Below are 14692 nucleotides of genomic sequence, written 5' to 3' on the forward strand. Positions count from 1 at the left end.
TGATGGGTTGGGAAAAGACCTCTCTTCCTGGCCCCCGCAGACAGATGAGCCATTTGTCTCTTTTCTACAAGCAGATGGGTTTCATTCCAGACATTGTCTCTCCACCCCAGCTGGTAGACGCCTCTCTCAGGGTGGCCTGCTCTCCTCAGCTGTGTCTTAACCTGCTTAGATCTTTCTGGCATTTTCGATTTAGGAGACATTTTCTTTTCCCACGTGAAAGGCCTTATGTGGGATGCGAGCTGAGGAGCATCAACTATGCTTGTTAGAGTTGGTTTTCTTTGGGGCCAATAAAGGAACATGGAGTGAACCAGAGACTCGAGTCTCATCCTGGCCCTGAGCAGGAACCAAGCAACTTACTTCATCTTTCTGTGCCTCAGTTTCCTCATCTGCAAAATGGGGCAATAATGATCACTTTCCCTGTCTGCCTCTTCCCACACACTGGCCAGGAGGCTTTGGACGGTGGGCCAGGCAGGTCCTACTTGGGCCTCGGTCCTGTCAGCTGACAGTCTGAACTCATGTTGGGGAAGGAGCAGAGGGTCGTGCAGACCATGAGCAGAAAGAAGCAGAGGCTCTGAGGAATCCTACCCCAGCTCTGCCGCTGACCCCAGGGAGCAGGGGCAGGAAGGGCCCTGGAGCTCAAGAGTGGCAAATGTTTTTCAGCCTAAAACCCTTTGCTCCACTCAGTCTTACCAGGAAAGCCCAGTGTGTCAAACAAATCTTGGGCCGGCCTCCCTCGGAGCCCAGCTTGACCGCATGGCTCCTGCGCGACCTGCCCCTTCTTCCTGCACACAGAGACCGAGGCCCCGAGACCTCAGTGCTCACGCAGGGTCACACAGCCAGTCTGCGACAAAGCCACAGCGAAATGTGGACGGTGCAGAGATCGTCTCCGACGCTGAAGAAGTTGGATGTCAGGACGAGCCAGAAGTGGGAAGGTGGGCCAGAGGTAAGCAAAAAGCATGAGGAACCCCCACCCGGGGAGGACAGACTCCTGAGAGAGAGAGGTGACTCCATCTGTCCCAAGGACAGGGAGAAGGGGACTGGGATGGGTCAAGCCCTCTGAACGGGGGTTGGCGGCAGGAAGCAGCTCACCTTTCCCCATGAAGCAGCGCTGTCGGCGGGGAGGAGTGCCGGGCCCCTTCCCAGTGAGGGTCTTGTGGGCCTAGGGCTCCTGTACGTGGTCAGGGCCTGGGACTTACTATGTGAGGGGCACGAGTTGGACGGGTCATTAAGTATTAATAGGTAAGTAAAGCTTGTCTGGTCGTGTGGATACGTCAGCTTGAATTAAAGCGATTGCGAATTCAAGAATAGTAAATTAGATCAAAATAATAAATGTGATAAAAGCCGTCGCAGGGCTAATGCTTCTTGAGGATCAAGTGGCTCTTCCGGGTAAGTGAACTGGTAGGTGGTCAGCGGTAGTGTTGGCTGTTAGTCGTGCGGCCACAGCGATTGGCTGAGTCAACAGACTCATGGGCTCAATAATTACGTTATAGGAATGAGTAAGATGGTGGCCCTTGGGGCCGGAAATGGGCTAACGATGCTTTTGTTTTCTGGCAGAAACCAGTAATTACTGTTCCTGCTAGTCCTAGATTTATCGAGCACCGAGCAGCAGGTGTAGATGAATGCGGCAGGAGGCCTTGCAGGTTGTTGAGCCAATAAATAAACTAAGTGACGTGAGTCCTGGGGAGCAGGCCTGTCCTCTATCTTTGTGAGGGGCTAGTAGTTCATTTTGATGGAAGTTGAATTAGTCATTGTTGGATGGAAATTAAGTAGTTATTAATTGGTCGGTTAGGTACAGGGAATAAATGCTTGGAAATATAATAATTAGAACGACAACAGGTAACCCTCTTATCGTTGGGGTAGTGAAAGAGGTGAGTACGTCTTCCTTCATTTTGTTTCTTAAGGGGCATAACGTTTTGATGTTTTAATTGTTTTTAGTTTTGAGTAGAAGGATAAGAATGTTTTGAAATTTTTAATTGAAATATAATGAATACTACTCTAATTATTGGTATAATAGTAATAAGTCACGTTAATGTATCCAGTTGCCGCATATCATTATGGGATGGTTGAAACTCTCAGTCTTTTTTTTTTTTCTTTTTGGGAGGAAGATCAGCCCTGGGCTAACATCTGTCGCCAATCCTCCTCTTTTTGCGGAGGAAGACTGGCCGTGGGCTAACATCCATGCCCATCTTCCTCCACTTTATATGGGACGCCGCCACAGCATGGCTTGACAAGAGGTGCGTTGGTGCACGCCCGGATCTGAACATGGCGAACCCCGGGCCACCGAAGCGGAGTGCGCACACTTACCCGCTGCGCCACTGGGCCGGCCCAGAAACTCTCAGTCTTTAACTTAAAAGGTTAATGCTATTTAGCTTCTTAATGATTTTATAATATAGATACAGATCATTTTTCGAAATATTTTCGTGGAAGTCACTTGAGGATGACAGGTGTGAAGCTGTGATTTGACCCGCAGATTTCTGAACCATTGTTCGTAGCATGAGCCTGGTCGTGTCAATGTTAGGGTTGACGAGAGCCCTGGAGTGGCATCTGTCCATAGGCCTAAGGAGGGGACAGCTCGTGACTGTAGGGCGTCTTCAGACGAAATCAGTGTTCAGATGGTTCCTTCCGTAGGTAGGACTGCCTGACTATCAGCTTCTAGTAGTCGAGGTTCTCCCTGCTACAGATCCGTTGTAGAAATTATATAGGAATGGAAATCTAGACCTTTGCAGTCCGTGTGTTCACAGCTTCAATATCATTGGTGACCTATAGTTTTTACAGTTAGGGAAGGATTCTTAATTTCCTCTATTATATAAAGAATTTGTAGTGAGGTAAAGAAATTAAAATCAGAATAATAGTGGGTAGAATATTTCAAACTGTTTCTGCTTCTTGTGTGTCTTGTACTTGTGCGAGTTAGTTTAGCTAATATTAATGAAATGATGTAAAGGACTAAAGGACTAATTAGGGAAACAATTATTAGTGTGTGATCATGAAAATGTAAAAGTTCTTCTGTAAGAGGTGCTGTGGCGTCGCGGAAGCCTAGTTGGAATGGATATGCCATAGAGAGGTTTGAACCTACAATTTAACTTCGACAACGTTATGTAATTTTTACTAATATCTCACTTACTGAGAAAGACATAGTGGTTGTGAGGTTGGTAGTTGCTATTCTGCTGGTACTTCTTGTTTAGAAGCAAATGCTTCTCAGACTATGAAAATTCTCAGTGTCACTGCTGTCGCTGAGATGAGTGAACCTGTGGATGAGACGGTGATGCACATGTGCAAGCATCTGGACAGTCAGAGTAATGTCGCAGGACTCCTGAAAGGCCAAGGAAATGTGGCAGAAACAGAGTTATGTCAACCTCTGCAAATACAACTGTCAAATCAGTTTCTGCTCAGGTTCAGTTGAGCAGCTAGCCTGAAAACAATGGAAATCAGTGGACAAATCCTCCTATAATGGCGAACACTGCTCCTATTAGTAAGACGTAGTGAGATGTGCTACTATGTAGAACATCTCGAAGGACAATGTCTACGAATGAATTAGCTAAGACAGTTCCTGTTAAACCTCCTACTGTAAATAAGAAAATAAAACCCAAGGCTCGTAGTACGGCTGATGATCATTTAATATTGCTTCCATGGAGGGTTGCTAGTCAACTGAATACTTTTCCTCCTGTGGGGATGACAATAATTACAGTAGGTGACGTGAAATATGCTTGTGTATCAGTTCCCTCTGTGAGTAGGTGGTGAGCTCATACGATAAAGCCTAGGAAGCCAATAGATAGTATGGCTCAGACTATTCCTATATACCAAAAGGTTCTTTTTTTCCTGAATAATGTGTGACAATATGTGAATTAACCCGAAGCAGGTAAAATACGGATATGAACTTCTGGGTGGCCAAAGAATGAGAATAAAGGTTGATATAAAATTGGATTACCTCCTCCTGCAGGATGAAAGTGGTATTTAGATTGTGGTCTGTTAATAAGATAGTGATTTCGGCTGCTAGAACTGGGAGTGACAACAGTAATAGTGCAGCCGTAATTAGGGTCGATCCAACTAGTAGTGGTGTTTGATATAAGATACAGCTGGGGGGGTTCTATTAATAACTGTGGTAATAAAATTAATAGCACCTAGAATTGAGCATATACCTGCTAAATGTCGGGGAAAAAATGGTCAGGTCAGTGGGGGCTCCCCGTGGGCTAGATTACCAGCTGGAGGTGGGTACACTGTTCACCTGTTCTAGCACTTCCTTCAACTCTTGACGACACAAGTAGGAGTAGAAATGATGGTGAAAGAAGTCCAAAACTGATAGTGTTTATTCGGGGGAATGCTATATCGGGCATCCAATTGTTAGTGGAACGAGTCAGTTTCCAAATCCTCCAATTATAACGGGTATAACTATGAAAAAAATTATGACGAGTGCATGGGCCGTTACAACTATGTTGTAACAGTGATCATATCCTAGTAATGCCCCAGGTTGACCTGGTTGAGCACGGATTAAAAGGTTTAAGGCAGTACCTATAAAAAACAGAGGTCAAGTGCCGGTATCTTTACGGTTTGTTGAGAATGATCAGCGGTTGACGAACATGGTTAAAATGGCAGAGCAGGTGTCAGCCTGTAAATCTAAAGACAGAAGGGGCGCCCCCTTTCTGCCGAGCCCTGTGGTGAATAACATATTAAATTGGAAATTCAACAAGGTAGCTTCTATTCTGCCTCGGCTCCTCCTGCCTTTGTCCCCACAGTGGAGGGAGAGTTACTTTGAAGCCAGTTGACTGGGGTATTTAACTATTAACTAAAATTTCACGGGATGAAATCCCACCAGTCTAGCAAGGAGGAAGCTTAATAAAAGTGTTTGATTTGCATTGAATTGATAGGATAAAGTCTTGCAATCTTTATCTTCAGGAATTAAATGAATAATATTTGCTTAGGGCTTTGAAGGCTCTTGGTCTGTGCTAACCTAAACTCCTAGTCCAGAACTGACAATATTGAGGTTAGGGAAGAAGTAATGTTGATATTACAATTAGCGGTGGTAAAAGTATTGTTCATTTCATGTTTTCGAGTTATCATTTTATTTTCATGTTATTTATTGATGGGAACATGGTTGGTGATGTGGAGTAGGTTAATTGTAGATAGAAATATAGATTGACTAGTGCTATAATAGTTATTAATGTTGGTAAAATAATGTTATTTTTTGAATAATTATTCATTTAGGTAAAAATCCTGAAAGTGGTGGGAGGCCTCCTAATGATGATATAATAGTGAGAATAAATATAGCAATTAACGGTGTTTTATTTCCTATACAGGAGAGGGAAGTGTGGTGGATGAATTATATATAAATAAGTGTAGCAAGTGGTGTCATGATATAAATAATAAGTGTAGGATTATTATAGTTGGATTATAAATTATAGCTGTTATTCAACCTATGTGATCAGTTGATGAATAGGATGATTTTTTGTGGTTGGGTGTGGTTGAGTCCTCCTCATCCTCCTCCTATGATTGATAAAATAGCTATAATTGTAGCATGTTTAGATTAAGGGAGGATGAAATTTGATATAAAATTGATAAGGGTGCGAGTTTGTGTCATGTTAATAGAATTAGGACAGTGTTAGTGGGATACTTTGTGTTAATGGAATACCTTTGGGAACTCAAAAGTGGAGTGGGGAAAGTCCCAGTTTTATGCTGAGGGCTATTGTTATAATGGATGCTGTTGGAGTAAACATTTTTGCAATCATTCATTGGCCAGAATACATTAGATTAACAACAACAGCTATTGTGAGGCGTGTAGACGCAGTGGCTCATGTGGATGCTTTTAGTGGATGCTTCCATGCCGCATGGGTGAATTCTTTTATTAAAACTGGCGTAAGAGCTAATATGTTTATTTTGATTATTAATCAGTGTGAGTTTATTATAACGATTATAATTCCTGAAATGATAGTAAGATGATAGTAAAAATACGTGGATTTATGAGCACAGGAAGGACATAAACCGACATTTTCAGGGCATGGGCCCAATAGTTTATTCAGCTGACCTTACTATAGAATATGGTGTAATGTGGTAGCATGGAGATTTTTGAATTCTTAGGAGTAGGTTCAATCCCTATAATTCTAGAAAAAGAGGATTTAAACCTCTATAATTTACTCAATCAAAGTAACTTTTTGTCAGATGTATTTCTTATGTTTGTGGTGGGATGCTTGATATAACGATGGGTAACGATACATGTCATATGCAAAGGGCTAGTGTTAGTGGTAGGAAATTTTTTCAGAGAAGATGTATAAGTTAGTCATATTGAAATCATGGATAGGATGCTCAAATTCATAGATAAGGGGCCGGCCCCGTGGCCCCGTGGCGTAGCAGTTAAGTGTGCGCGCTCCGCTGCCGGTGGCCTGGGTTCGGATCCCGGACACGCACTGATGCACTGCTTGTCAGGCCATGCTGTGGCGGCATCCCACATAAAGTAGAGGAAGATGGGCATGGATGTTAGCCCAGGGCCAGTCTTCCTCAGCAAAAAGAGGAAGATTGGCATGGATGTTAGATCAGAGCTGATCTTCCCCACAAAAAAACAAAACAAAACAAAAAATTCATAGGTAAAAAATGGTTAGGAAAAGCGTTTTGATAATAAAATTGATTGAGTATAGTTCTGGTATATAGGGGTTGTAAAATGCTCCTAGGAATAGAATTGTTGTAAAAAATATTTATTGTAATAGCGTTGGCACATTCTTCTAGGAAGAACAGGGCAGATGAGCCTGCTGCATACTCAATGGTGAAGCCAGAAAACGAGTTCTGATCCTCTTTCTGTTAGGTTGAGTGGAGCTCAGCTGGTTTCTGCTAGGGTTGAGATAAATCATATTATGGCTTGTGGTCAAGATGGAAAAATTAGTCATGGATATTCTTGAGTGGTTATTAATGTTGAGAGTACACGTAATCCATTTATTAATAGGACTGATAATAGAAAGATTGTTGTGTTACTTCCTATGAAATTCTTTGTGCTACTGCTCATAGAGCCCCGATCAATGCATATTTTGAATTTGAGGTTCAAATCTGACCAGAGAATAGAGTAATATGGTAAGCCTTGATCTGGCTAATGTAAACAGCATGCCTAGATTTATGTTGACTAGTGGATATGGTATGGGTAATGGAATTCATATTGTTAGGGCCAAAGTGAGGGCTAGGACTGGTGCAGTAATATAGATACTGATGGTGTTAATGGTTTTAATGGTTCTTTAATGAATAGCTTGACGGCATCATCAATGGGTTGGAACAGGCCATGAGGTCCAACGATGTCCGTTCCTGTACGGAGTTGTATTTAGCCTAGTACTTTTTGTTGGGTTAGTGTCAGGATTGCTACGGCGAGTAATCAGAGTCATCAATCCTGTGGTCGATATGGACTCCACAATAGGACTGCGCTGTTATCCCAGGGTAACTTGTTCCGTCGAGCAAGTTTTTGGATCAATAAGTGATAAAATCTTTTGACTAGCTGGTCTAGATTGTAATTACTTCTTTTATTCTCCAAGGTTACCCCGACCAAAATTGTAAGTCCATTTAAATTTTTGTTATCCTTTGATTTGGTCAATTTGGGGTTTCTTTTGGACTAATTAATTGAAGCTTCAGAGTCTTGTCTTATTCTGTCGTTCCTGCCTCTTCACGGGAAGGTCAATTTCTCTGACTAAAAGCAAGACAGTAAAACCCTGTGTGGCCATTCACACGAGTCCTTATTCAGAGGACCAAATGATCATGCTGCCTTCTCACGGTCAGGACACCACGGCTGGTAGATAGTGGTTGCTGGGCAGGCAGCACCTCCAGTGCTACAAATGCTGCAGGTGGTGCTTTCGGTCAATAGGCGGGGGTTGTGTTTGCAGAGTTCCTTTTACTTTGTAAAATCTTTCCTTAAGTGCATACCTGTGTTGGGTTAACAATTAATTTAATAGATAATTATTAGATTATTGTATTGTCAATGATCAGAGATTATCTGTTCTGATATAAGCTTGTGTGAGGAGAAATCAATCTTGTTACTCATATTAATAGTATTGCTTCTATGAATTAATAGATTGGTCCACTATGAAGTTAGGAGTTAGTTTTTATTGTTGGGATTAACATCAGTCTATTGTTGAGCTCAAATGCTTCCTTAATTGGTGGCTGCTTTTAGGCCAATTGATATTATTAATACTTACTCTCTGGGGACGGTTGTATCCTGTATCTAAAGGGCTGTCCCTCTTTAGATTAATATTTAATTTATGTTATAATTATTATTTTTAGATAAACTTCAAGTTGAGCTAAAATTCTGCTCTGGATACCAGCCACCACCAGCCTGGGTGGCTCTTCCCCTCTCCCTACAAACCCCGTCATTGTGCTGCATAGATGAGTTTGTTCCTTAGAAACTGTTCACAGGGAGCGCGTCTGGTTTCAGAGTATTTAACTTAAGTTCTCTTGGTTAAATTGTTCTAGGTAAGTCATTATGAAAAGGCAAAGGGGTAAACATTTCTGTTTAGTACTTTTAATACTTCTTACTGTACTTTATTGCACCAATTAAAATTTCTATCTCCTATACTTTTATTTGTAAGTGAATGTTTTATTTCATTTACATACTATGATTGAGCTTGATTAGTCTGGGCCAGCTTTGGTTCAGAGTGGTCACTGAAGATGAAATCTCCTGGGTGTAAACTAGGTGCTCTGTTGAAGCTGCACCTGGATGTGTCCAGTATGCTTACCTCGTTACGACTGGTCTCCTCTCATAGGTTAACTGGTTACGAGTGAGCTGTGTATCTAGGTTTTGATATTTGAAGAGGGTGACGGGTGGTGTGTTCGTGCTTCGTGGCCTAATTCAATTAGGCTCTGTATTCTTAATTTACTACTAAATTCTCCTTTAGTTTTTAATTTCACAAATACTTTAGTGTAAAATTTAATGTTCTTAAAGTAGAAAATGTAGCCCATTTCTCTCCACCTCACAGGCTACCCCTTGACCTGTTTTCATGTTGGTGTTTGTGCTGACGATGCTTCCTTCTTGGGCTTTGCTGGAGGGGGCGGTGTACAGGCTGTATTAGCTAGGGTTGGTGAGGTTTCCCGGGGTTTATCAATTACAGCACAGGCTCTTCTAGGATATAAAGCACTGCAAGTCCTTTGGGTTTTAGGCTATTGCCAGCAGTGCTCTGGTGAATAATGCTGTTGTAATAATGTTTGGGGTTTAGGGCTAAGCACAATGAGTGGGGTATCGAGTCCTAGTTTGACTCTTAGCTATTGTATAATCAGGAATATTAAAGTCACTTCCGTAGTTTATTTTTATTTCAGCTGTAGCTTTTTACAGCCTAATTAAAATTTAACTTTAGTATAAGAATATCTTTAATAACATGCTTTGCACCAGAAATTTTATTAATTGGGGTTACTTGTATGACCTCGGTGGCTGGCACAACACTTACCAACCCTAGTGAGTTGATATAACGTTAAACTTTCGTTTATGGCTTCATTTTTGTCACTGCTGTTCCCCACGGGGCGTGGTGCAGCAAGGCGCCCTGAGCTCCTTGTAAGTGTCAGTGACCCAGAGAGCATGCTCGCTGGGGCGTGGATCCTGGCGAACGCAGCCTTATTAATAGGAAGGCTGGGACCAAACCTACGTGTTTATGGAGTGGGTAAACTCATCTGGACATTTTCAGGCCTTGCTTTAATTATTAAGCTATATTAACAAGTCAGATCTAGGCAGCTCCCTGTCCACGGAAATTTTGTGAATTTAAGGGGCATGCTAGTATTAGTGGAAGCATTTTTAACTACTGGGGTGTAAGTTTTTCTAGTCCATAGACTTAAAAAGTTAAATTTTTGGTGTTTGAAATTTTCATTTATTTAAAGATCTTGGCTAAAATATGTCTTAATTTGCGATTTAGATATTACAGAATGGGGGAAAGCAGGCTTTTATGTACTGTTATATTTTAATCTTGTTTTGGGGGTTTGGCAAGATTGTTAGTAAATACATACAGTTTAAGGTCTACAGGAGATGGTGGGGGTTGCTAAGCTAATTTTTATTTGATAAACACATGTACATGTAAAATTCTCATATGTCCCATAAGCATTGACTAAATAACACCTTACGGTTGTTTTTTATTTTTTTTGTGAGGAAGACTAGCCCTGAGCTAACATCCGTTGCCAATCCTCCTTTTTTTGCTGAGGAAAATTGGCCCTGGGCTATTTATATGGGACACCGCCATGTGATGGCTTGACAAGCACTGAGCCAGTCCGTGCCCGGGGTCTGAACCTGCAAACCCTGGGCCGCGAAAGTGGAGCACACAAACTCAACCGCTACGCCACCGGGCTGGGCCCAACTCCTTATGGTTGTTGATGTTGGTAAATAATATTCAATATAAGCTCACCTACAAGTTACTTGACTGTGTTAAGGCCTCAGATGGCCACAGCTGAGTCACAACAGCCCCCCCACATTAAAAAAAAATACCAAATGTCTGACACCGCAGGTGTGTGTGAGCACGGGCTGACAGTCATTAGTCCATCAAGACGTCTTATTTAAGAGGGGAGAACGTGCGAACTTTAGGTGAGATGGTCCTAAAGTAAGAATCAGATACCAGATATCGGTCAGTTCTAACAAGCCCCACGTTATGGGCCCAGAGCAAGAAGAGGGGCATGTTTGTGGACAGGTTGCTGGTTTTCTGAAGCTTGGTGATCAAGGAAAGTTGTCAGTTGTGATAAGCATGGTGACTAGAGTCGATGTGACTTAATGGGATATGTACAATCAATAATATTCTATATATCAATCATATGTTTATGAATATCCATTTGGAAGAGAACTTTATGTATGATAAACCAGTCTATGTATTATGTAATAACCATAGTTTGATGTACTTGCTTATATTCACTTGGTAAATAATTAACGTACGATGTATACATAGTATGTATCATGTACAATAAGGATGTAGATAATAATACATTGTAAAGGGGTAGGTCATTTAATGCACGAAGTACATAGCAATGGAATAGTCTAGAATTTGTTTCTAATACTGACACAGCACATGACAATCATGTTTCACTGTTCGTGTGCAGCTTTCAGGGAATACTTTAAGTAGAATTTCAGCTTTGGGTGCTGATGGCGGAGCTGAGGGCTTCTTCCTTGATGTCCTAGGGAGTGGGTTTTTCTCCTTTTCTGGTTTACAAGACCAGAGTAATAAATATACTACAAAGACTTCATTTTAGAAGATTATTTTATAAAAATAAATAAACTAATATAAAATAATTTTATTATAAAAATAATCCCTTGTTAAACAATTTCTACATTTTTGAGTTATACTCCAAATGAAGTTTTCCTATATGATCAATTAAAACTAAATAACGGATCAATCTGTACGCCTGTCCAGATGGTGATGCAAAATTCAAAATCACTCACTCACTCCCCCACCAGCTTACCTTGTCCTAACATCTGTGACACAGAGGAGTAAAAAGACACATAAGCCAACTGATAAATTATATATTACATGTTTATTAAGGGCACAACTTTTATGTAAAATTTACATTTTATGAAAAAATCAAAAATATTTACAAAATTTTGTAAGATAGATTTGCATTGTTCTAATTACAACTCAAAGTAGTAAATAACAATTCTTAAAAACTCACATTTGTTAGAGTTCTGTGTTTACAAATTCTTGGTTAAAGAGGCAGCTACAAAGTTGATCACTGTACATAAGCAAGAACCAGCTTGCTAAATACATTTCCCACTGAAAATCTACTGGTCTTTTTTACACCATTAGTGGATTTTAAATGAAAAAAAAAAAAAAAACATCAATATAAACTCATATGGCTTCAAAATTGTAACCTGCACCCAATACAAATTTATGTATCAACACCTGGTATAAAGACTGGGGTCATTAAGAAAGTGCAGAAGTTTAACCATTTCACTAATTTGTCCATTTTTAGGTAATACTTGATTAAAACAAATGGTGAGTATAACAGTGTCTGAATTCCAATAATAAAGTATCAACTGCCCAATAAAAGCAGTTTGACTGCAAAGCAGTTACAGTTAAGATTCCAGTAAGGGACTGTAATTCCATTTAAAAGAACACAATGTAAAAGTTAGAAATTCTAATTTTGCTCACTATCTAGTAAAGATGAACATTTTAGCAAATTGTCTTATGTGCTGCATTTGTCAAATTTAAATTTAGAATTGGGCTAACAGTGAATATATTAAAAAAAGCACATATCGTGTTATATATATTGCTGACGAGTAGATTTTCTGCTGTATTTAGTATAGCAGGATGTTACATAAATGTCTAGTAGTAGGGGTTTTATTTTCTGTAAAGCTTAACAGAACAATTAGTGGTTTTATATAAATTATCATATATAACACAATTTATCACTTCTATGCAAAATCCAGGACACTGGTACTTATCCTTATAAATAAAATTACCATTTGTAAATTATGAAACTTTGTCCAAAATATTTAATACCTTCAATTAATCAGGATTTGCTATAAAGTTAGATTTTTTACTATTTAATATTAGTAGTTTAAGAAATGCTTAACCCAATTGCATCACTTCAAATTTCCCTATTTTTAGCAGGTGGCAATTAAATCAGAATAAAAACATACAGGTTGCTAATTTTTCCAATCGCTGAAATGAAAACAAATGGCAGTACTTCTAACGCCAAAACTAATCTTTTCTAAATTGTGTTCCTCACAGAATACCACAAAATTCATGCTCACAACACAATCAGTAAATAGATGTGTAAATTTCCAATGATAAACAGAGTGAAGGGAAATGTTACATTGAGAGTTAAAATACCAGTTATCAACTTACCCTTATAGTTTTTCAGAATTTAAGATTTCCATACTTTTGATGAGGTCAAGGTGGAATATCTGAAGGTAACTTTTTCCTTGTAAACATATGCCATTAGGTATATTTCTCTTTCTAGTGGCTACAGTGTATCACTAAAGAAGTGAGCCAGGGTTCTTAAATATAAATTATCCTGAATTATTCTGAACTTCCTTCCCAAGTGCAGCCAAAGGTATTTACAAAAATTGCCATGTATTTTGTAAAAATGCTTGACCACCATAAGATTCTGAATAGAAGATCCAGACTGTGAGAAAAAAAGTGAGGCACATTAATGCACACAAACTGGATAGGCACATTTCTGGTTTTTGTTATTGTTTTAAAAGGCACACATTATGCAATCCATATAAAAATAAATTAAATCTACAGCATTAATTCATCAAAACAATCACAACTTCTATAAAGTTAACTAACTGCAGAAGTAAATTTCTCTGCTGTCTTTTGCAAGCTTATTTTAAAACACATTGCACTTGAGGATTAAAAAATCATATAAAACACCATTTATACTTTATTAATATGTTTCTACAAGAATCAATTTATAGATCTTCTGCATATACCTCGACTCTGGTCTGATTACTGTATGGCACATCACTCAATTTGATTGAGTGTTCTAAATTAACATTATCCAAAACTTGGAATTCACGTTCTGTTTGTATCCACTCAATACCAAACTTATGAAATTTCAAAGCTATCTCTGACTCTAAAATTTATGGAAAGCTAAATTATTTTGTGCTTGCTCTCCTGACATTTTAGGCCTGACATTACACTATAACCCCTTTTTTCAACATAGACAACACAGACACTGAAGATAATTTAAAATTTCAGCCTATGAAAACTTCATTTTACTGAGAATCTGAACAAATGTGCTTCCTGAATATTGCAGTTGATCACTGACAGGGTTGAAAATCGTTTCAGTGCTATTTCTTTCAATGACTCACTTCAAAAGTGCAATTTAATGTGTGTGGTCAGTTCTCAAATATGTCTAAGTTTCAAAGACATAATACAAGTTAGAATAGTGTTTAGAAAGAATAGATAATGCAGAATGGCAGGTTTGTCCTACTCCCTCGAGCCAACAGCTTTCCCAGGTCCGTCAACAATCCGCCAGGTAGCGCCCTGAAAAACACCAAGCAGACCTCTGCAATTACGATTCAATGAACTCCCAGGAGGACGTCCTCACTGTGGTCACAGATCAGACCCCAGTGCCCACCTGCTGTTCACCACACACTAGCATCAGGTCCCAGGTGGTCAGCTATCTGACCATGGGTCCTCTCACTCCCAAGCACCTTGTCCCAAAGGTCAAAGAAAAAATCTCCATGCCTTTAGATTATAAATGGCTTGACAGTCAGTCGTTCAGTAACCAACTGTTAGAATACAAATGTTTCCCGTGTACATTAAAATGCCTGCAATCTCCCAACTTACCAGTGGCAAACCGCTTCTTTACTAAGGAAAGCCTATAGCCAGTGCCTACAAGTTCAATGTCTACTCCCGAGAGGGTACTTCCCTCGCTGAGGAACTGCACCGCAAGTGTTGTGGGTTTACTGGGCCCTTCTGAAAGATCAAATTTTGCTCTGAGGGACCCAGAACCTACAAGGAAAAGAATAAAGCACTTATACAGGGTAACATACATTTCACACCAAAAAATCAAATCAGCAAGTAAGCTGAACTATATCAGTCCTATGCCAAATTCATGAAATGTGTACAGTAAATGAACACTGTCCTTTTCCCAAATCAGACTTTATTCAGGAATCTGAATATTCATTAAGTAAATAATCTTTATCCATGCTTCTCTTTGACAATACAAATCTTCAGAGGTGTTTATACTGAGATTCCTATGTTATTTGCATGTTGAAGTGCGTCAAAAGAGAAGGAGGTCACTGAGGGCACTCGGAGGG

At 39.8% G+C, this 14692-nt stretch overlaps 1 protein-coding gene across 2 annotated transcripts in view; it reads right to left on the reverse strand.

The window, feature by feature from the left end:
* Positions 1 to 11435: 11435 nt before the first annotated feature.
* Positions 11436 to 14692, reverse strand: part of FCHO2 (FCH and mu domain containing endocytic adaptor 2) — a 119842-nt gene continuing 116585 nt past the window's right edge. For both annotated transcript variants that reach the window (XM_087430200.1, XM_087430201.1), the window contains 2 exons: positions 14220 to 14384; positions 11436 to 13913 (listed from right to left, as the gene is read on the reverse strand). In XM_087430200.1, the coding sequence (XP_087286326.1) occupies positions 13891 to 13913; positions 14220 to 14384 (188 nt within the window). In that variant the 3' untranslated portion in view covers positions 11436 to 13890. The remainder of the gene's footprint in view (positions 13914 to 14219; positions 14385 to 14692) is intronic.

Source organism: Ceratotherium simum, chromosome 4 (genome assembly GCF_057802395.1).
Source record: "Ceratotherium simum simum isolate JZ-2026a chromosome 4, ASM5780239v1, whole genome shotgun sequence".
NCBI classification, from domain to species: domain Eukaryota; kingdom Metazoa; phylum Chordata; class Mammalia; order Perissodactyla; family Rhinocerotidae; genus Ceratotherium; species Ceratotherium simum.